The sequence below is a fragment of the Lepisosteus platostomus genome, chromosome 18 (genome assembly GCF_059453375.1).
Source record: "Lepisosteus platostomus isolate fLepPlt1 chromosome 18, fLepPlt1.hap1, whole genome shotgun sequence".
NCBI lineage: Eukaryota > Metazoa > Chordata > Actinopteri > Semionotiformes > Lepisosteidae > Lepisosteus > Lepisosteus platostomus.
In genome coordinates this window covers 14,924,364-14,946,034 of record NC_142628.1, presented here as the reverse complement: position 1 = coordinate 14,946,034, position 21,671 = coordinate 14,924,364, and the positions used below count along the sequence as shown (strand labels likewise).

Genomic DNA, 21,671 nt, shown 5'->3' with positions numbered 1-21,671 from the left:
TTTATGTAAAAGCTTGAAAATGAATCATTTTCTATTTGGGGAAAATAGATTTAAATGGATGCCACTCTCTCTACCCCAGAAATCAACAGGCAAAAACGACTAATTTTTTTGGAGTAGAGCAGTTGCATCTACTTTTCTTAATTGATTTATTTTGCCTGACAGCACCTCTGTGATCTCTGAGTGCGCCTTCTTTTCTTTTTTACCTTTTCCTACTCCATTCCGTGACACCCTTGTTTCCTTCAGTCTTGTAGAGCATTAGACATGTGCGGCACAGAGGTGAAATGGCTTTCGTTTGATCTCCTTATCTCTCTCTGTTTTTACTTGTAGATCAATTTCCTAAAGACCGAAATGGAAAGGAAGAGCAAAATCATCAAAGATCTTCAGCAGGAGGTGAGGGGTTGCTCTTGGCCACTGAGAAGTGCAGTCTCCACATTCACATCCAGTAACAATTCATCTGTCAAGACTACACCCTTCCCTACTTACTTTCTGTCTATTGTATATACAAGAAGAACATATTAAGAACATAAGAAAGGTACAAATTGAAAGGATGCCATTGAATTTGTTTGGTTGATTATATAATCTAAGGTATCAAATTCTTAAACATGGCTCTGCATGGCTTGGCGCCTCAGTACCTGTCTGAGCTCTTATCACCCTACTCCCCACTTAGCAGCCTTCGCTCCTCTAATTCTGGTCTCCTAACTGTCCCCCAAGCCCGTCTACACTCTAGGGGTGACAGGGCTTCTCCTGCTGCACCCCAAAACTCTGGAACTCTCTCCCCAAGGATATCAGAGAGTCTCCTTCTCTAAACTCCTTCAGATCCAGACTCAAAAACCTGTAGAAGGGCCTTTACTTCACTGGTTCTGTTCTTTACCCCTCTGCTCCTGCTGTATTTAGCACCACCATCCACGGTCTCCTCTGTGTGTTGTAATTGTGTTTTATCTTGTGTATTCTTTTTATTTATTGTTTGTCATTCTGTAAAGCGCTTTGAGAAGCCACCTTTTAAGGCGCTATATAAAATAACATTTTTAATTATTATTATTAGTAGTAGTAGTATAAACACAGTGGGAAATTGGTTCCAGATTCCCACAACTTTTTGTGTAAGGAAGTGCCCCCCCCCAGTTCAGTTTTATTTCAAATAATTTCCACTTTCTTATGCTTCATATTCAAGGACCTTCAGAACCAACAGTAATATATTTGTAGTCACCTCTATTCCATACCAAAGGTTTGAATAAGGTCTCACTAGAATATTTCACAATTTTAACACAACGCCAACTGATTTAAATTATGACAGTTTTTATACCTAAAATCCTTACAGTCTGTTTCCCTTTGATATTGTTTCCTCACTTTGTCTAAAGGGTGAAAATGGAATTGTCTACATAAACACCTCAGTTGTTTTTTGTAAAGGATTAGTTTGCTTGTGTTACCTGGATGCAACACCTTACATGTGTTATATTACATGTCATCACCCAAGTGCTTACCCAGTCCTGAATTTAGTCTACATCTTTTTAAATTATTTTTACAGCGTCTACAGTATTCCCTCCTATTTTCACCTGTTGTTGTTGGGATTTTGATTGAAACTACCAGTGGTCAACTACTGTACATATGTTCAAAGAGCTGGATACATAACTGCTGCACTTAGCTCTGCATTTACCCTTGGTTGTACCCGTAAAGTACTGTATATTGCTCTGCCACACTTTTTGCATTGTGTTAATTCCATGCACAGGATGCTAATCGGGTTTCGGAAAGGCTCTCGTTAACAAGATGCATTTAGTAGAACTGCTCTCAGGGTCATGAAATTATGCAGTAAATCTGTTCATGACAACATATAATAACGAACTCACAGCTGTGTCTGCAAAGCTTGTTAATTGGAACTGGTTTATACAGCAAAAATATTTTGAATATAGCACAATATTTCCTGACATGTGAAAGAAGCAGTATTTTGTGCTGTTATCAAAGGTATAAATTAACACTGTGTCACAGTAGGGTAACAAAGATGGTACTGTTATCTGTGAATAACACAGACCATAGTCGTTTGTGTCAAAAATACATATGCTTTACGTGAATTCATGGTGTAATGCTCTATTCAATTGCTTCTTGTCAGTACTTTAGTTGTTATGGTCATTTTTCTGTAAAATAAATAGGGTTATCTGAAGTTCACTACACAGCTGATAAGCTAAACCTGGCCTGCTGTTCTCTCAAAATGGTAATAATTACAAAGGTCATGCCTGTCCATTCACATATGGTTTATTGTTCGATTTCAAAGAGAGTGAAAGATAGTTTTTGTGTTTGCATTCTGTTAGCTCAAGGGCACACTGTAGTGTGTCTCTGACTGCAGTAGCATGTGTTCTGAAACTCAAATGACATTTTTAATTAACAAGATCATCTGAAAGACAGGAAGCCGTTGTGACCTACAGTAAGAGTATCCGAGGACAATGATCTGTCCAGTATTTGCCAAATATACAAAATCCAGGAACAAAATACTTTTATGAATTTATTGACTACCTGAATAAAATTCAGAGACAGTATATTCATGATTTAATGGACTAATTGGGGGGAGGAGGGGTCCGATATTGCTGAATCTCTGTTAAATCCAAATGTCTGTAAAATAACGTCTATATGAAACCAAAAGTCCGTTAAATTACAAAATGAGATATTCTGAAGCACAACGCCACCTGTATTTACATGAAAAATGACAGATTTTGATATATATATATTACATATCATCCATTAGAAAATAATAAATAATAATAAATTACCCACCCTCTTTTAACAAGAAAAAAAATCCTGAACATTATGTAGTCACTTTGCTCCTTTTCCATTTTTATTGTCAGTCCTGTTGAGAGGTTGACGCCATTTGCTAAGGAGGTGGTAGGTTGAGGCGACACAGGTTTTGGTCAGCTAATTGGCTTGAAGAAAGCATCCAATTTTAGTTGTGTTTTGGAAGTTTGTTGCTTATGAATAGTAATATCTCTGAAAGTTAGGAAGTGAGAGTAATACAGCTGAACTTCAGGATCAGGTGATGAGTTGATAAACATGATCAAGTCAAGGAGATGAGATCTTAAATCAGACAGCTTGATTTTGCAAATTGGTGGCCCTTCTTCCTCATCATCACTTTCTTCGTCCGCTTTATCACGAGTCATAACTTCTTCAGCTATCTCCCTCTCTGTCACCACTCAAAGCTTCTCCATAAGTACCGAAGTATCGACATATCAACCAGGAAAAAACGGGGAAGTACCGACATATGAACCGTAGAAATCCGAAATCCGTTGAAACAAGGATTTACTGTACACACATCCTGTACACACCTTCCTCAAAACAACTCAAATCATCGCTTGTATGCTGGTTTTGTGTGTGACTCATAATCGCAATCCTATACGTAAGATTTTTTTAATTCTTGTAAGCAACATTTTGATGGGCTATTTTACAAAACGAAAGTTTCAAAGCTGAGGTTTTAGCATGTGCAGCTGTTGGCAGCCGTGCAGAAGAGTTGTCTGGATTTCTAATTGGAGGTTTGCGAGTTCAACTCCCAGATGGGGTACAGCTGTCACACCCTCCGATTGTCGTCTGAAAGCATCGGCTAAACAACTGGGACATACAGTAATAAGGTGCAACTGCCCGTCCCCTTTTCTCATGTTGTCACGGATGTCGGAAAAGACGAGCCGTGGAGAGGCAGGAGAGCGATAAAGACCCTGTGCGTAGCGGCAAGACGGGGGTTTGCCCGGGCTCAGCTGTTCAGGAAATGCCGTATAGAGACCTATCCCCTCAGGTAGCGGGCATGGGGTGACCTGGTGCTATGAGGGTCTCAGGACATCCGAACGTCAGTGCTGAGAGAAGGTGAATGAGTGACCCGGAAATATACAGCCCCAGAGAGAGAGACACCGGAAGGAGAGCAAAGCAGAGGAAACTAGGGACAGGACAGAGTGGGAGTGCCCTCTGGCTGCAGAGGGTGTGACACATGTTCGGCTATAGTGCTTGTGCATGCTTTTCAGCTTCTCCGCCACAAGACTGGACAGCACGCAAAAAAAATGCAGAAGTCCGCCGAGCTCGCCTCTCTTCCCTGCTGTCGTCCGTGACGTTTCACCATTAAAACCGAGGCAAGCACAAAGTCGACAGATGTCTCCGGACGGGCCTGGGGGGAATGACTTTTGTCAAGGACAGTCTCCTGGGGTCCCCCAAGAAAGTTTACGCTGGAAAGTGGGCGGCGGGTCCCTTCATTCTGACGGCTCACCTAGATCCGCTAAGAGAGAGAGTACTCATTGCTCTTCTGGCTCTGCCAGCTGATTATTAAAACTCAGTCCATAAAAAGACCTAACGTATGACTTAATCTTGGAAGACAGCCACCCGACTCTCTCTCCTCGTGTTAACTGAAAGCGACGGGCTGGCCGCATTAAAATTCGGTGTTTACAGTCTCGCTTGGTCGACGGCTGTTAAGCATTCCACCAAGCTGCAAGGTTCGTGTTTGCCCAACGATCAAGGCTCCCACGGGGCGGCTGCATTTATTGTATTAATGGCGGTGATAATTATGCGCATCGGGCTTTTTGGAAACGTCCAACTCTCTAATTCTATTTCAGTTGGCCTCGCCACTGGTGGCTCTGCTCGATCTGGAGGTCACAATCAGATAATAGCGATTCAGGTTTGATGTCTAGCCAGCTGCCCAGGAGGATATGGAGCAGCGGCTGTGACACAATCAGGGAACATTGTCTTGACAGGAGAATTAGCATTAATGAGTGAATGGGCTGGCATCGCCAGATACTACTGTCAGCTCCCTAAGAGAGCCACCCCGAAGCTAATAATTCAACCCAACCGTAATTATGGTGGCAGTTCAGACCAGTGTAGCCAGGCCCAGATTTGTCCTAAGCAGACGACGACGTGTTTAACTGGATCTGCCTCTTGCACGGGCAGGGCAGTGGGTGGGCACAGGGATACGGGGCAGTGCCGAGCGACTGATCCCCGGCCTGGCTCAAAGCACGCAGCCAAAAAATGCGACCGGCATCATCACATGTCTCATATCACTGTGCAGCTCCCAGCTGGGAGCCCCACTGGAGCTCAGCAGGTGTGAGCCTGGCCAGTACCTGGATAGGAGACCTCCTGGGAAAGCTAAGGTTGCTGCTGGCAGAGGTGTTAGTGGGGCCAGTAGGGGGCGCTCACCCTGCTGTCTGTGTGAGTCCTGATGCCCCAGTGTAGTGACGAGGACACTATACTGTAAAAATGCATGTGTATGCATGTGTGTGAATTTACTGCGCTGTCCTTCAGATAAGATGTAAAACTGAGGTCGTGACATAAAAATCCTAGGGTGTTTCTTGAAAAGAGTAGGGGTGTTACCCCGGTGTCCTGGCCAAATTTCCCCCTGGCCTTTACCAGTCATGGCCTCCTAATAACCCCCATCTCTGAACTGGCTTCCTCACTCTGCTCTCCTCCCCACTGAGAGCTGGTGTGTGTGAGAGGACGGGAGCGTCATCCAGGTGGGGCTGCACACTGGTGGGGGTGGAGGGGATCCCCATGACCTGTAAAGAGCTCTGAGTGGAGGGTCCAGAAAAGCGCTATAGAAGTGTAAGGAGTTATTATTTCTTGATTAGTGACACGGTTCAGGCAGATGGTTTCTTTCACAGCAGCCGCGTGCCCTGACCTGGAACTGTGAGCTCCCGCATGTAGCGCTGCAATCTGGTGAGGAAGTTCCCGGAGTGAATCTGGCAGGTCATCCTATTTGTAACCCATCTACCCGTATGGGGCTCATCTGGGTGACGCCTCAGTCGCGTGTTTATGGAGAGGTTTGCTTCTAGGGATCGGACCACCCCCTTCTGCTCTGTCTGTGTCAGGGCCCCACTTGACAGGGAAGCATTTTTGAGCCTTTGTGAAATACAGTAAATCAAGTTTGTAATTGCTGCCTTCAGGAGCCCCATTTCTGGGAACAAACACACCATGTTTAAATTCTTTCAATTTCCCATTCAGAACCGTGTCTTCTGAGTTGCATTCTGAAGGAAGCTTTGGTTTGCTCCGAGTGCCTATTACATTGATAGGCTGGAAGAACTGAGTCTCTGTATTATTGAGCATTTAATAGCAGAGAACGTGAAGTCCTCAAAGGCTTTAACACAGTCAACCCAGCAGATTCCTTCAGAGGCGCATTTAAAACTGAGAACCTGAGACCCTTCTTGACTGGAAGAGTTGTGGGTGTCTGGAACAAGCTCCCCAGCCATGGTGTCAAAGCTCAAACCCTGGTTTCTTTCAATAAAGGGCTGAATGAGCTCCTCAGCTGAACTAGCTACGAACTACAGACTTGTTTGGAACCTTTCTGATGTTCGTATGGTAACAAATAGACAAAAATAGCAAACAAGGCAGCAGGAGTAGGAGAGGGATGAAAAGAAAGATCTTGAAGGTAAGGAAGTATTAAAATAGCAGAGTGTGATGGCATTCAGTTATTTACATCTAGTAATTAGATTGTTAATTATCATTGCCTTCTGCTGTTTTTTTCCATCCTTCAGTAGTGAAGGGGTTGGTATACAGTGCTTATGTTTTGTTTGGTGATGAGATTATTTTACTCAGTTGAACAGTGGTTTGCTGGCAGTCAGAGACATCGGGCTATTCCTCGACATTCAGCAAGGTACAGACGGACTGTCTTGACTCAGTAACTGAACGCTGTTCATGAGAGGACCCAATACAGGAACAAAAAAACGACCAGTTGCAATCTGACATCACCAATAAGAAAGAGCTGACAAATATCATTAGATCTCATTCTTTGTTTTCCAGAACAAAAGCCTGAAAAATAAACTTCTCTCTGGGAGCAAGCTGTGTGGCATCCATGCGGAAGAGGTAAGGAGAATCTGTCCGAATCTTTCACACGCTGCACATCATTCACATCACCCAGAAGCAGTAACACAGACCGGACAGTTACCTCATTGCGGACACTCTCTCTCAGTGACTGGGCTCTGGAGAGACAAACTAGATTAACCCTGGGATCAAAGTTGCACACCGTCAGTCCTGCAAACTGAAGACTTCAACAAAAACTTGGAATGTCCCCAAACACTCAGTATGTGCTAGTTTGCTACCTTATCTCCAAAGCGCACAGCTAAGTGCTCTGCGCAAAAGGAGGAACCCAGCTCTGCACTGTAATGGCCCTTTTAAACCTGAGATGAAGCAAATTTCAACACTCCTGCAGAAGACAGAACAGGAAAACTGTGGCGACCTGCTGCTTTCAAGACCTAGAAATGAGGCAGGCCTCACTATCTGTGTTACAATGAAGGCTTGTGCCTCAGACATCAGTGAAAAATATGGTTGCTATAAGAGATAGTGGTGATTAGCACTACTGATTCATAATGTCTTGGGTTTAATTCCAGTTCTCCCAGCTGTTTGCATGTCCCCCATATCTGCATATTTCACCATGATGGGGGCCTAAAGGCCTGCAGGTTAGATCTGACTGGCTGCTCTAAATCATCTCCATTACGATAAGATAAGATCACTTTATTGGCCCTATACAATTTCTTGTATTAGGAATTCATCTTTTCACAGACCCCAGCTTGCTCTCCATGAGACTCACAGACAGGGAGAGAAGCTGGGGGTCAGAGCACAGGGTCAGCCATTGTACGGCGCCCCTGGAGCAGCTGGGGTGAAGGGCCTTGCTCAGGGGCCCAACAGAGTAGGATTCCTCTGCCAGCCGTGGGATTTGAACCAGCAACCTTCCAGCCACAGGCGCGGATCCTTAACCACAGAACCACCGCCCCATTAGGATCCCCATTATTACCTGGCCATGAGCAGGGCTGGATTATGGTGTTCGTAGGCCCTGTGCACTTTCACTCCAAAATCTGCTAAAAGAGGATTAAACGCAAATTGATTGACGTCGACTGACACGGTGCACTTTAAACTCTTCTGATGCTAAACCGTGTAATTGATGGAGCGAGTCGAGCGATCATCACTTCAATACTTCGAGTTTCTAGAACAGGCGCTAGATAGTGTAGGATTATTGATTTGGAGTCGATTGCAAGCATGTTGCTCCAGCTCGTTTTTCATTAGTCACTAGTGTTTCTCTCCTTCGTAGGCCCTAAGCATTTTGTAGGCCCTGTGCCTGCAGTGCCTAATGGGAAATCCAGCACTGTCCATGAGTTCTCTGGCTTTTGTGCCTGTATTCATGCAAAGACAGAGAGGATGAATGAACAATCATGATAAATCACCAAGAAAGAGACTGCTACTTTGTTTCAGAAAAAGCACAGCTAATTAAACTTAATGCACAGAATAAAGACCTCAGAACTCATTAATTTTTATTTGTTTTTCATTTTATCATTGGTTATTTGTATGGTTGTCAAGCCTTGCTTCTGTGGGAGCTGGCCAGTGCCACTCCCAAAGTCCTTTGACAGGGATAAGTGAAGTAAATGCCCCAGAGGACCTGACTTATAAAACGAAACCTGGGAAGAAAGCATTGAAAAAATAAGAAGAAAAATATTGCTCTAAAGACTTCTTGTAGCTGCCTCTGTCAGCCTGCAGCTGGAGCAGGAGCAGTGTGTGCTGTGTCAGGGACCTGACAAAGACAGGTCTTCTGACTGCCCGTATGATAATGCTTGACATTGCTCAGTGCGAGCTGGTCTCTCTTCCCAGTCATGCAGAGTCTGCAGGTCCTGTCTGCTGTGATCTGCGGACTGTGCATGAATGAGCAATGAGTTCCTCCTGTATGACTAGCAAGGTGCATGGGGTCACATGCCTGCAGAGACACGGTGGCTGAAACATCTCAGCACTGACGAGTTCCTTTGTAGCTCCCCACTCAAACCTCTCACCTCTTGATGACCACTTTAACCGTTTCCAGTGAACTATATACAGTAGTATGCATGTGTGTGCATTTACTGTGAATATCTACAATATGCATTACCAGACAGAAGACGCAAGACTAATTCAGAACTGTCCAACAGCTCCTTGCAGTTTCCTTTAATCCAAGTTACTCGAGCCTAGAATCGATCCGTGTTTTCGCAAATTTCCTGCGTACAAGGCTCAACGTGGATTCTACAAACCGGCACTAACCTACTTCCGCGTCTTAAGAATTGGCTACTTTGAAGAACACGGTGATCGCCTCTTTTCTCTGAAAGCGAGGGGGCACGGGCGTTAAGATTAGAAAGCCCCCTTTTCTTGCGTTCGGAGAGTCTGGTGCAGGGCACTCGCGGAAGGCTAGTGGAAACTGGCCCCCAGCCCCGGTCCTCTCCACCAGGAACAACGGCAGGAGCGCAGCTTAGCCGCCTGTGGCGTGGGAGTGCGTGTCCGTATGGGAGTGAGCGCGGACGTGGGAAGGCAAGAGGTGATCCCTCCTGCGTGCTTATTTGGAAAGAGGAGTTGATTTTCTCGCCGAACGCCTTTTCAGAACTTCACGCCGTGCCCAGGAAAGCAAACAATGGGAGCCTCAGACACGGACAGAATCAAATCCCAGTACGTGATCTAAAAGCAATTTCTGTATTTAAATAAGCTAACACATATTTCCTTATCTCCCCCCTGCAGTCCAAAAAAATCCAGGCTCAACTGAAAGAGCTGCGGTACGGGAAAAAGGATTTGATTTTTAAGGTAAGAGCAAAGCCGAGCTTTTTGGAAATAATTTCCGTGCTCATTGCACAATATGAAAATCCTCCAGGCTGAGAGTTTGAAGTTATATTGTTTAAGGTCCCTTAACGATCCTAAAGGAGGTCGATTTGTTTCTTAAAGAGCGTTTAAGAGAAATGTTGGGGGAGCATTCAAAGTAAGGGTTCAGCATCAGATGTGAAGGCACCCCAAGAGATTTAAGAGCTTCTTTGCAAAGCTATGAAGAAAGGGAAATAGAACTTTCTGTTTTTTACAACCATTTCAATCCCAATGTGAGACATTAAGCCTTGAGTGAGTCAGTCATAAACATTTTGACCTATGTCATCTAACAAAGGGACCTGCAAGCTGGGTGTGATGAAGTCTGTAATTTCAGTAAAGCCTTCAGGACAAAAGCACTTGAGAACAGGTAGGAGTTAATCCCAGCCCAGGGTTCACAGCAGGTGGAAAAAGAACATGCCTACTCAAAGATAACCTCCTACTGTACTTACACTGCTCCCCCCACACACACACACACACACACACACACACACACACACACACACACACACGAAGGACAAAGACTGGCAAGGTACTGTGTGCAATGTGACAATAGTAACGGAGAGTTACACACAATGAAATTCCTCTTCTAACACTCCAGGGCTTTATACAGTATGTGCTCTATACGGATGGTCCAGAGTAGCAGAGTAGGCCTCCCTTCCAAAGTAGAAAACTCTAAAGGTAAAACTAAACATCTTTGCATCATAAAGACTTTCGTGCTAGAGCTACAGCACTCAGTTCTCAGTAAAGGAGATGAAGTGGATGAAGGCATGACCCCTGGATCTGCCAGTGTGTGCAGCAACATATTATTACATTGTAATAGCTCTTGAATAATCAATAGAGCACGGTTCAAAGTGAAGTGGAATCGATAGCTAGCCCACAGGGAAGCTCTCCACTGCACCTTTACTACAGTTATTCAGATTCCCTTAGACGATAACATGATGGTTTGAGTTCAAGCCCCAGCAGCAAGGACTGTGTGAAGAGCACCTGCCTTAATACTGCAGCGTGAAGCGTCATTTACTGTTCAGAAGCTTGTATAAAAGCAGAGGCTTCGTCGTTTCCCCTTTCAAGTTCATTTTCAAGTCAGGGCGTTCCAAGTGCTGGCTTTCGCTCCTGGGAGCGGCGTGCGTTATTGTAGTTCTCAGTCGCCGGTGTTTAATATTTGGATTCCTGTGCGCCCAGCCATTTATCAAGTGCGAGCTCGGGGCCTCACTGAGCACACTGCAAAGTACTGCCGCATCACCTGACCTGCTGCTGTCTTGGTAAATCCATTTTCCCTTTCGCCAAGGGGTTCCTGCAGTGGAGGTCTCTGCAGGTACAGTAAATACACTGACATGGAGAGTAGCAGGTTATGATCCATGGAAGGCCATCAGAGAAATGAGAGCACACACAGCAATTTGGCACAGTCTGGGGTCTTCCCTTCCAGTCGGCCTAGCCTCGGAAGGGACTGCAGATTCAATTACCTCTCACACCGAGGGATCTCCCCCCGGAGCAGAACTGAAATGCATTAGTGGGGTGCGGGGTGGAAGTTGATGCTGCTGTTACCAGGATTGTATTTGCTTTCTGCACAGGCGGAGAACTTTGCTGTGAAAGTCCCCCGAACTCTTGGCTACCAACAGAGCTCTGTCACTTTGTCGACATAGAGCAGCTCTCCGGTGGTCTTTCAAAATCAAACCACGCTTGTTTGCTGTTAAGATGACTGAGGCAGGAGACTTGCAGATTATATTCAGAAAGATTCCAGGACAGTTAGGACTCCATGATAAGGACTCAACGGTGAACGTGGACAGTTGTCATTTCGGGAAAACCATCTCAATCAATCAGATGACTAGCTTGTCACTGGTGTAAGTTGTTTGAGCTTGCATAGTGCATCAAAAGTCATTAAATGTTTCTACTGTGCACTTACAAACCTTACCGACTACAGAGTCGGCATAGCAACCAGCGGCAGTACCGTTTTTATGTAGTGATGGGCTTTTGAAAAGCAGCAGTGTTTATTTTAGGAACTGACTGTAGGAACACACTGGCCTGGGGTGTCGTCTGTGCAAAATTGACATGTTTTCCTCAGTTGTTGTGGTTTTTCTCCCACCTGCCAAAGACATGCTGACTTTGTTAATCAGTGCCACTTAATTGTCGGTGTGTGTCTATGTCCAGTGACAGACTGACGTTCTGACCCCTGTGTAGTCCCTCCTTGCACTTTCTGTAATGACCTTTAGCAGGAATAAGTAAGAACAAGTAATAATAGATATGTGGATGATAATCTTTTGTCTTCCATGCACTGTTACTCAGGTGTAACCACACATGCGAATACATGTCTCCTTTATCCAGATGTTGATTGGCTCTAAACATGCTGAGACCTTTTCACATTGCCCCTTTTCTTCCAGCTGGGTAAGATTTTCATGAGAGGCGCTTGATTTATCGCCTGCTACAGTACACAGCCGGGTGTTTGACTAACCTGCTGCTGTGTTTTAAGCATCCAAAAGGGCTAACTAGCCTCCCTCGGGCGAATTCTCCTCCAGAAGGACGGGGCCATGTTTACTCTGTCAGCCCTCTGGCTGGCCCACAGCTAAAACAGCAGGTTTAAATAAAACAGCAGCTTGCGGGTTGGGCCATCAAGTTGAGTGGAGCCGCTATTAAATGACCCCACTGAAAATGTCCTCTGTCATGAAATACAGGAGTGTGCACATGGTTAAACAGGTGCAGGATCCTTTTTTTTTTTTCCTGTCTGAGAAGAAAAAAACTTGATTGCTACTGCATATCTGAAGCAGCCGCCGAAGGTTCTTCCCACTCCTGTTGCATTTGGAAATTGAGTCGGAAAGATGGCACACTTGTATTCTTTACATCACTTTATTAAATGGGCACAGGGGATGCAGAGGCTCAGAGCACTGTCTTAATATCGCTGTAATAGCTTTCTATCTCGAGCGGCTGGAGGGAGCAATCCCACTGTCTTTTTTTTTTCCTCCTCTTTTCTGCGGATTCATGAGAGCTCCAGGCGGGCTGCCTGACTCAGGAAGGAGGCGTGGAAAAACCCGAGCCGTCCCCTTTCAAAAGGGGAGGTGGCAAATGGGACGTTGCCTCTGGACTGCAGGCCCTGACAGAGGATAGCCATCATCAATCAGTCCAATTAAGGAATGCCTTTTCCGGGGATCCATTTCTGTCATTCAGGACGGACGAGGGCTGAAAGGCAGAACAGGATGTCAATGTGGCCCCCGCACCTAGTTTTCAGGAAGGAAATGGGCAAGGGACAAGATTTTTCAAGGCTGCGGGACTGCGGTTCGGGTTAAAGCAACCCGGGGTGTCGATTTTTTTTGTTCCCCCAAGTGAACTCGGTGAACAAGTCTTTGAGGTAAAGTCTGCGAAAAAGAATCATTTTCCAACTGCAAAAACGAATGAGGATTTAAAACAAATTTCAAATCCAGAACCCAGGGATGTTATTATTGGCTTTTGGGGAATTCGGAATAGTTTCTTTTTTTTCTATGCAAAGCCAGAGGTACATATTATTATCTTATTTGCAGTCGTTCATCGACTGGAGCTGAACCTCATCTTCATTTACTGACTCCTGGTGGCTAGAATTCTGTAGCGTATTGTGTTTAATCTGCAGACTTTATATTTCATTTTTTCTCACGTTAAATACTTGTTCAAAAACATTAAATGCTTGTTATTCAGCTTCATACTTCCCTGCATATACAGTCGCATCCTGGCATTGTGAGGACAAGAATAGAAACAGCTGGTGATTTGTGGGGGGTTGTCTTTATAGAGGTTTTCTGAATCAGTACCTGATCTCGTACGCATCAGAAAACATCACCAGTGTTAAATGTATTATCATAGTGCTCTTAAATGCTCATTAGATGTTTAAAGCATTTGGGAACTCGTTGTGATGCTTTTGTCTGGCACTCAATAGATGCCTGAAAAAAAAACAACACAAAACACGGCTGTTCAGTCAACTTTTACTTCATTAATATCAATTTACTTGCATTACTGCACCGGGATCTCTACTATAAACAACGCCAACAAAAGAAAAAAGAAGTGTCTGTTGAGTTCTGATTTCAAAGTGTTGCAGTGTTGAGTCGCAGACGCTCTCCGAGAGTAAATTCCTTCACTCAAGCACAGCTAACGTGTTTCACAGCTTCAAAATCGCTGCCGACGCCAGAGACAAGGAAGGTGACGGGAATAGATGCCGTTTGCACTCTCCTGTGCCCTCGTGTCGTTTGTAAGGCATCTGAGGAGGCAATGAAAAATCAGCGAGTTCCATCAGCTCTTTCCACTGTTTTCGTCTTTTCAACAGGGGCAGCAGCTGACGGACCTGGAGCGCAAATTAACAGCAGCAAAACAGGAGCTGGAAAAGGCCGCCCTTGACAAGGTAGGTCGACAGTTTGCTCAGGCCTTTTACTTGCCAGACTACCTGGCCTATTGAGAAAGACAAATTGTGGTGGTAAAACAACTCTGAGTTTATATTTCTGAAGCATTTCCCACAATAATTGGCCAAATTAATGACAAATGCTCTTCCTATTTCAACGTCAACTTGAGATACACATCGCCCATGTCAAAAACGACTTAAGTGGGCACAAACAATGACTCATGTACTGCATCAAGAAGGTTTGAAACGCCAAAGCAATGAAGTGTTGATGAAGAAACATGATCTTTTAAGTACTTTATTAGCGTGTGGCATTTGAATGCTGGCCAAAAATTACTCTGCGGTAGTCGTTTCTTAATTATGTATGATAACTATTTTTTTTACCTGCTCATTAAATGTTAATTGGTTTCTTTTAATTAGGCAAATGGGCGTTCAAATGACTAGCTAAGCCGTCAAAATATTAAATGCACCCTAACCTTTGAGAAACATTAATTATATGCAATGGCTCATTAAAAAATAACTGTCCCAATAAATGGCCATAGAAGTAGTGTACTAATGAACCTGGAGTCGTTTCATCTTAGGATGTAATAGCATTTTGTCTGGTATAATTCTGAACTCTTATTTGAGAGCTCTACTCGGAGCTGGATGTGAAATATGTCTCCATAAAGCAAATTTCTCAAACCTCTAATTAGGCCTGATATGGAGCTAGTGCATTCCACTGAACTTTGACTGCTTTAAATCCATTCTGGCATTTTCTTCTCTCACTTGACTCCACTCTGTACCATTTAATTATGAGGCAGTCATCACTGACTAACATCAAACTTAATGCAGTAGCATAACAGGAAAAGTTATCATTACTAGAATCATTGCTGAGTTATAAGTACACAACAGTGCCTTCCAGCTTTCTCCCTCTCTCCAGTACACACCTGAAAAAGACTGCACAGCCTAAAGATTGTGTTTGACTTCTGCTTTTCAGTGTGGAATGAACCTCTGCCTTTTCCCACACAATACATTGTTGCCTAATACTACTAACTTGAACTAGAATGAACTACGCTACAGACCCATATCACTATTTAATTGCAACTGAAGTATTTGGCAAATTATAGATGTAAATCACTATTTCATAACAACTGCAATACAGTAATTTATGGATTAATAGCACCACTTCATTACAACTGCAATATGATAACTCTACACAAATAAAATGCAGATCAATGATGATGCTTTTAGCTTGCTTAAACACTGTATGCTGATGAATTGGTTGGCTTTCTAGAGGGAAGTAATTGTTTAGTCTAAGCACTCCACTTTGACAAAGTATTAACTCTTATTTATTGGTGCCCGTCAAGCACTTTGGAAATAAAATACAAAAATATTTATTTTTAAAATAAAAGAATGAATGCTACACTCAGCCAGGCGTGAGACAGCTACATTTCAACATATAAATGGTCAGCTTGTAGAGATTGTTCCTTGCATTAAATATCTGGGTAAATACATTGCTAACAAACAAAAGTTCTCAGAGAACACTGAGTATGTTTCTAAAAAAGCTACGCAGAGATTATTTCTCTACCTTCTGGCAGAGAGTGGGCTGTCTTTGAACCAATCCACTTGGTGTGGGAATCGTGGCGTCTGGGGCAGAGCCAAAAGCATTACAAACATGAGCTGCAGAATTATTGGTCAGAAACAGACCCATCTCAGCCATATGTACTGTATACTAAAGAGTCTTTACAGGGAAGCAGTGTTAATATTAACTGATGCCTTGAATCCACTACACCCTGAATTGGATAAATTACCATGCAGATGATGTTTCAGAGTATGAAAGGTTCCAAAAAACTTTGTAAGAAGTCAATCATTCCAATCATTCCATATAGAAGATTCATCTTCTATACTCTGATGAGTAACGACCTTCACAGAATTACATTGATTTCATACAGTATATATGCAGGCAGCTCACACTTGAATCTTACGTTTGTACTCTACTGTACTGTATAGGATAGTTATTTTTATTCTCCATTGTATACATCTGTAAAATCCACTGAATGTATTATGTACTAGGTATATTTTTTTTATTGTTTGTCAGGCCAAACGAAATGTTTCACTATACAGTATGTGGATAAAGTGCATTCTGATTCTAGGCCAATATCAATACCTTTTTACTAGTTGAATACAGTAATATATATTATAGTCCAATATTACTAATTACAAATAATATAAAATTTGATCTAGATCAGTATCATTGCTGAAGTCCCCTGTTATTGCTTTATACCCACACAATAAAAAATCCATTCAATATATATATATTTCTTGACAAAAAACAAGAAACACAAAATACTGACAGAAATTCAGTTTTTGTTTGTTCTACAAAGCAGAAATTTGAAGCTTTTAGCTTTTAATGTGTCGTGTCCCTGAGTTGTTAGTCACAATCGAGTTTGATGTAATATTATGCATGAAAAAAAGTCTGAAGAAGCTCTTCTAATTTGTGTCGGCTTGTCAGACCTGATCTTCAGGAGCCAGGCTTTAAATGGAAAAAAAAAAGAGGCATAAACACATTTGCATTTGAATTATTTAGTTGCCCCTTTAAAATCAAGCAAAAATCCCTGTTTCTGTCTCCTAATCTACAGTACAGTATGTCACCAAACAGGGCTGGATGTAATGGGGAATTATTGGGAAACTATTAAACACAGGGTATTTCTTTTATTAATACAATTCTATGAAGAACAAGCATTTACTTCAGCCATTTTGGCCCCTTTCCTGGAGTGAATTGTCTGCCTTCAAATAGCTGACACTTTAAATGTGATTTGATGACAAATGGGGTTCTCATATGGAATTTAAATGATGCAGAACTAGTCGACTGCATTTCAATGCAGAGGCCTGTTGAGTCCATGGCACTGTGGAACTTTTTTAATGTGCCAAAATTTCAGCCAGGAATAGAAATGACGGATGCTCCTTTCTGAAGAGAAGAGGTTTTATTCTTAGACTGTAAAAAAAAAAGTAGATGACAAATAAAAGAGTTGACAAGGGGAACGCTGATGAAGAAATGTCATTTTTGTTCAGTTTCCTTAGCAAGAGCGAAAACCAACTAAGAGAATGGAGATGAGCTGAAATGCATCCATCCTTAAGTAGCGTTTGATTTTTTTCATTTGCTACAGGAGTCACAGCTGAAGGCTCTGAAGGAGACAGTACATCTCTGTCTGTCGTCGGTTCTGCACAATCAGCCTCCCACAGCGCCTCTAATCCCTTCAAAGCAATTGGAGATGGTGACTTCCCCCCTTGCAAACAGCTCCAGAGTTACGTTTCAGCAGCCACACACCAAGGTAGTCGCTGCTGCTTGATTCAAAACGCCAGGCTACTGTTCCTGCTTTCATTTCTTCCACAGGTCTGGAGCAGCAAAGCTGGGGAGGCTTTGAAATGCATTGGAAGATGGTCAATGGGATTTTAGATATGATTTGTAACCCTACAAGGACACATCAAGGGGGCAGTCTAGACCGGCTTTTCTCTTATTGCACTATATACTTTTGATTTGATTTCCTAAAGCTCAGAGGTGATATCTCCATATTTTCCTTTTTTTTAACTTATGTTGTAACCAAGAACGGCCATAAAAAGGGTTCGAAATAAGAGGAGGTCATTCAGCCGATCTAGCCCATTCGATAGCTAGTAGTTAACTTAATCCAGCTCTTTCTTGAAGGAATTCGGGGTAGTGACTTCACCAGCATGGCTGAGCATCTTCTTCCAGCCTCCCACACCCCTTGCAAAAACGTGCCTCATATTCTTGCTTTTAAATGCGCTCGTATGCACTGTAGTTTCCAATGGGTCCTCTCTGTAAGTGGTACTCTCTTCACAACTCAAGAAGATTCGGTTCCTTTAACCTGTCAATGTTGAACTTTCTCTCTGAGTCCCAGAAAGCTTCCTGAGCAGCAGGCTTTTTTCTATAGCCTGGCAGCCAAAACTGTACACAGCATTCTAAAAAAGGAACCAGTAAAGGTTTATTCTGTGCTGAAAAGAGAAGACGGGAACAGTTCGACTGTGGAGCTTTCTTCAGGTGAGCTCACATCTGAAGAAGTTTCCAGAGCCAAAATAATTGTTTCTTTTCTTCTCTTTTCAGCAGAAATAAACCTTTACTTGTTCCTTTGCAGCCTACGCATGCTGACACAGCTCCCTATTTGGTGTTCTGAAACCTTACTGGTGTGTTTTACAATTTTTACACAACACCCTTTGATTTATATAGTTCACTTTTAACATTGTGTTTTAGCATAGTGTGTCTTTTAATTCATTGCATCTCCTCATTGTCTAGAAGCCAAATGGTGGGTCTCTAGCTATTTTATTGAGTTCTGGCTATACTTGTTCAAACGCCCCTCCCTTTAATTACAGTCGAGGGATTAACTTCTTACAGGCATGGAAAACCAAACTTCTGTCTAAAAAAATATCTTCCATCAACCCAGGGCCAAGGCAAACTGAATGGTGAGTTGGTTGTCCATTTAGTTTGCATTCTGCCTCTGATGCAATTCGGAAGCCCTGCTGTCGTCCTCAGACAGCAGAAGCCAACAGCGACTGGAAACTTTTGTTTCCAGAGTTTTACTTATCCCCACGATTGCATAACCAGTTGTCTCTTTCCAATTGGTCAGATGATGGAGGATGGCAAGTCATTACCCGTTGCCTTCTGGGAAATGTAGTTCACAGGTCAGAGTCTCCCTTTTACGACCTGTGTAAACCGCTTTTCAAATGAATTAAATGCAATTATCCAGCACCTTGGAAAGAGGTCAGTGCCAAGAAGTGCCCTTTTTTCTAGCTGGTAGCTTTCATCCATTATTATTTCAGTGAGTGTTTTGATTTTTTTTTTGAAAGGGCAGAGGTGTAGAATTACTATTTAACACTTACTGTATACCGTAGTATTCTTTACTCATGCATTTAAAACATTTTGAAAACTACATGTTTCTTACTCTTCCAAGACATTGTCTAATTGCTTTTTGTTGTTATTGTTTCTCTGCAATAATCAGCCAAGGCCTTTAAGCTTAATTCAAAGAGGAAAGTATATATAAAATATTTTTAAAAATAGCAGTTAGCCTCAGAGTGTGGGCTGTCATGTGGGGTGATTGGTCATGTATTTATAGACAGACAATTTAATGTTGGCTTTTCTACCCACACAACCCTGATATATTTGATTAGGAAAAATTACCAAAACCCTCAAAAAATCTGTTCGGTATTCTTTGGCATATAGATATTCCTAATATGGTCTCGATATATGGGGACTGCAAAATCCAGACATTTTACATTTGTTTATCACAGAAATACCAGAATTACACTGAGCCGAAAATACCCAAAATTGCAAACTACCCAAGCACTCAGACATCAGAAAATGGATTTTAAGAGCTCCTTTTGAAGATGAATGCCAAAACAGACTCAATTTGTGAGATGGAGACATGAGTACTAGACATGTTTCTTATTCATTAGTCCATAGGTTTTCAATTTCTATTGCGCTCTTAAAAATACATCACCACAATAATGGACTCCATATTAAGTGAAACCCAGGTTTGAGCTTGTGTTCAGCCAACAATCCCCTACTTGAGAACAGAGTTTGACTTTCAATTCTACTGGCCTGTTTTCTTTTGAAATCCCATGTAGTATGATGGTTTTACAATATTGCACAACCATATACTGTATGTCTTTTCTTATAACTGATTAGTGAAATAAACATATTCTCTAACAAAGCCCTTACTTTCACTTGTTCTCTATACAAAGATTACACTGATGAAACTCACAGAGCTGAGTTTGTAAGCACACCACAGCCTTGCTGCATGCCCTCCACACCTTACAGGCTTTGTAAAGGTCAGGCAAAGTTGTCAAAGGCCACCATCGTTAGTAGAATTACCCCTTGATCATCCACAAGAGAGGTGTTTAATTTGTGTGAACAAAAATAGGAACATACTGTATTCACACATGAGTGACCTAGAACTATTACCACACTGGCCTCTTCGGAAAAACGGATTCTCTTATTCTCATAAAAACCCACTTACATTTCTCTGATTTCTAGTGCCCCTTGTAAAGAGGAAAAAAGATCCAAAAAAGAAGGCTCAGCTGTTTCTTGCGTACAGTATATGGTGGAAACCTGTCTCACAGATCGGAGAGGGGATGTCAGTGTTGTTGATTAATTTGCATAGAAATAATCTTAAATCCCTTCAGTCCCTTCACTAATTTTGTTCTCCAAAGAACGGGACCGATATGAGGATTGTTAGGGAGCTGCAGAATGACTCTGCAAGCACAGATACCCCTTACTGCTCAGCCTGGTCAGTCAGCAATGTTGTGGTGTTGTCAGTGGCCAATGGGCTTTGGAAACATGGTAGCTCAGTACTTATAATACACTAGTATTTCTAATGATATACAAAGAGCAGAACACTGTCCATGAAACAATTGTAATGTACAGTATATTGACCCGTAGACCCTTTGGCACAATATAACTATAACACAATATGGGAGTCCATCTCAGAAGTTAAAGGAGTTTTTATTTCATGTGCATGGAGGGCGAAACATGCAGAGAAGCTGCGGTGTGTTTTTCGCAAAGTGATTGAATCAAAACGGCCCTTAAATATTTTTCTGTTATCTGTCACGCTTCCCTGTGCCGATCAGATTGGCAGCGTTCCGGAATAACGCACATTTCCTCTTCCCTGTCTGCCAAAGATAACTTCTTTTAACACAATTGGTTACTTAGTTTCATAGCAGGCATTCATGTATAACACAGTATAGAATTACATACAGTAGTAGCCCTTGTGTCCAGCATTCTTCCATTCCAGGTCAAACCAGTTCTGAATGCCCACCTTATAAAATACTGCAGCTTCAGCAGAAGGAGGGTGTACAAAGTTCAGAGAGACCCCCCCCAAGATACCCTTATTCTACAGGTATTAAGCAGTGCTGGACCTTGCACCGTGCACAATTCAGTAGTAAAACGCACAGAGTTCCCATCCAAGCAGGCCATCAAAGGCTGTCTAGGTGAACTGAGCTGATTAGCACTTGATGGTGAGAGGAAAAGTTCTGTAGATTCAAGGCTCGGGAGCCGTAAATCGATTCTGTCGGTGGAAGTGCTTGCACGAAACTTGAGGATCACCCAGAACGGGCCGTAGAGTAGGATTTGGCAGGGCTGAGCTGGCTGGCATTGCCTTTGAAATTGCCAGATGCTCTCTTTAGAAAGCTGAGATGCACAACAGCCAGACCTGCCAGGCTCTGCTACTGTATGTTAATGTGTGTTTTAGTAGGAATTCTTCAGTTGTTATATACAGTAGATATGATTTCTTTTTTTCCTAAAAGAGAAGGACTGCTCACAGATGCTGACAGATGAACCTTGTCTTTAGCTTATTGTGTCCAGTGCACAGAGAGGAGGGTTTCTTTGGAAGAAAGTCAGAAGGAGGGGGTACTGGGGTACTGGTACTGGTGGAGTGGTGCTGCCAGCATGGTTGAACCCTCACTGCACTGCGCCTCTGGTGGAAGTGTCTGGCTTTAACTTATAAAGTGCCTTTGGCAGAAAGTCAGAAGTGGAGACGTTGTGCTGTTCTGTTCCATTTCTGAAAATAAATCTGTCAATACAAGATCACAGAATAGGAAAAAAAAAGAAAACATTGCTTTTTTTTCTATAAAAAATACTGGAGGGCTGTAATTATACGGCATTAAACAACTGCTTTTCACTTAGCTGTCACAGAGTTGTCACAGAATCTAGCTCAAAAGTGTGTCTTCGAACACCTCTGTGTGGTACAAGATA

General features: G+C 42.7%; 1 protein-coding gene across 3 annotated transcripts in view; it reads left to right on the top strand.

Annotated features, from left to right (window-relative positions):
• Positions 1-21,671, top strand: part of luzp2 (leucine zipper protein 2) — a 140,375-nt gene that overhangs the window by 91,017 nt on the left and 27,687 nt on the right. For all 3 annotated transcript variants that reach the window (XM_088611816.1, XM_088611818.1, XM_088611817.1), the window contains exons 5-9: positions 328-390; positions 6,745-6,807; positions 9,469-9,531; positions 13,862-13,936; positions 17,077-17,241. In XM_088611816.1, coding sequence (XP_088467942.1) covers positions 328-390; positions 6,745-6,807; positions 9,469-9,531; positions 13,862-13,936; positions 17,077-17,241 — 429 coding nt within the window. The remainder of the gene's footprint in view (positions 1-327; positions 391-6,744; positions 6,808-9,468; positions 9,532-13,861; positions 13,937-17,076; positions 17,242-21,671) is intronic.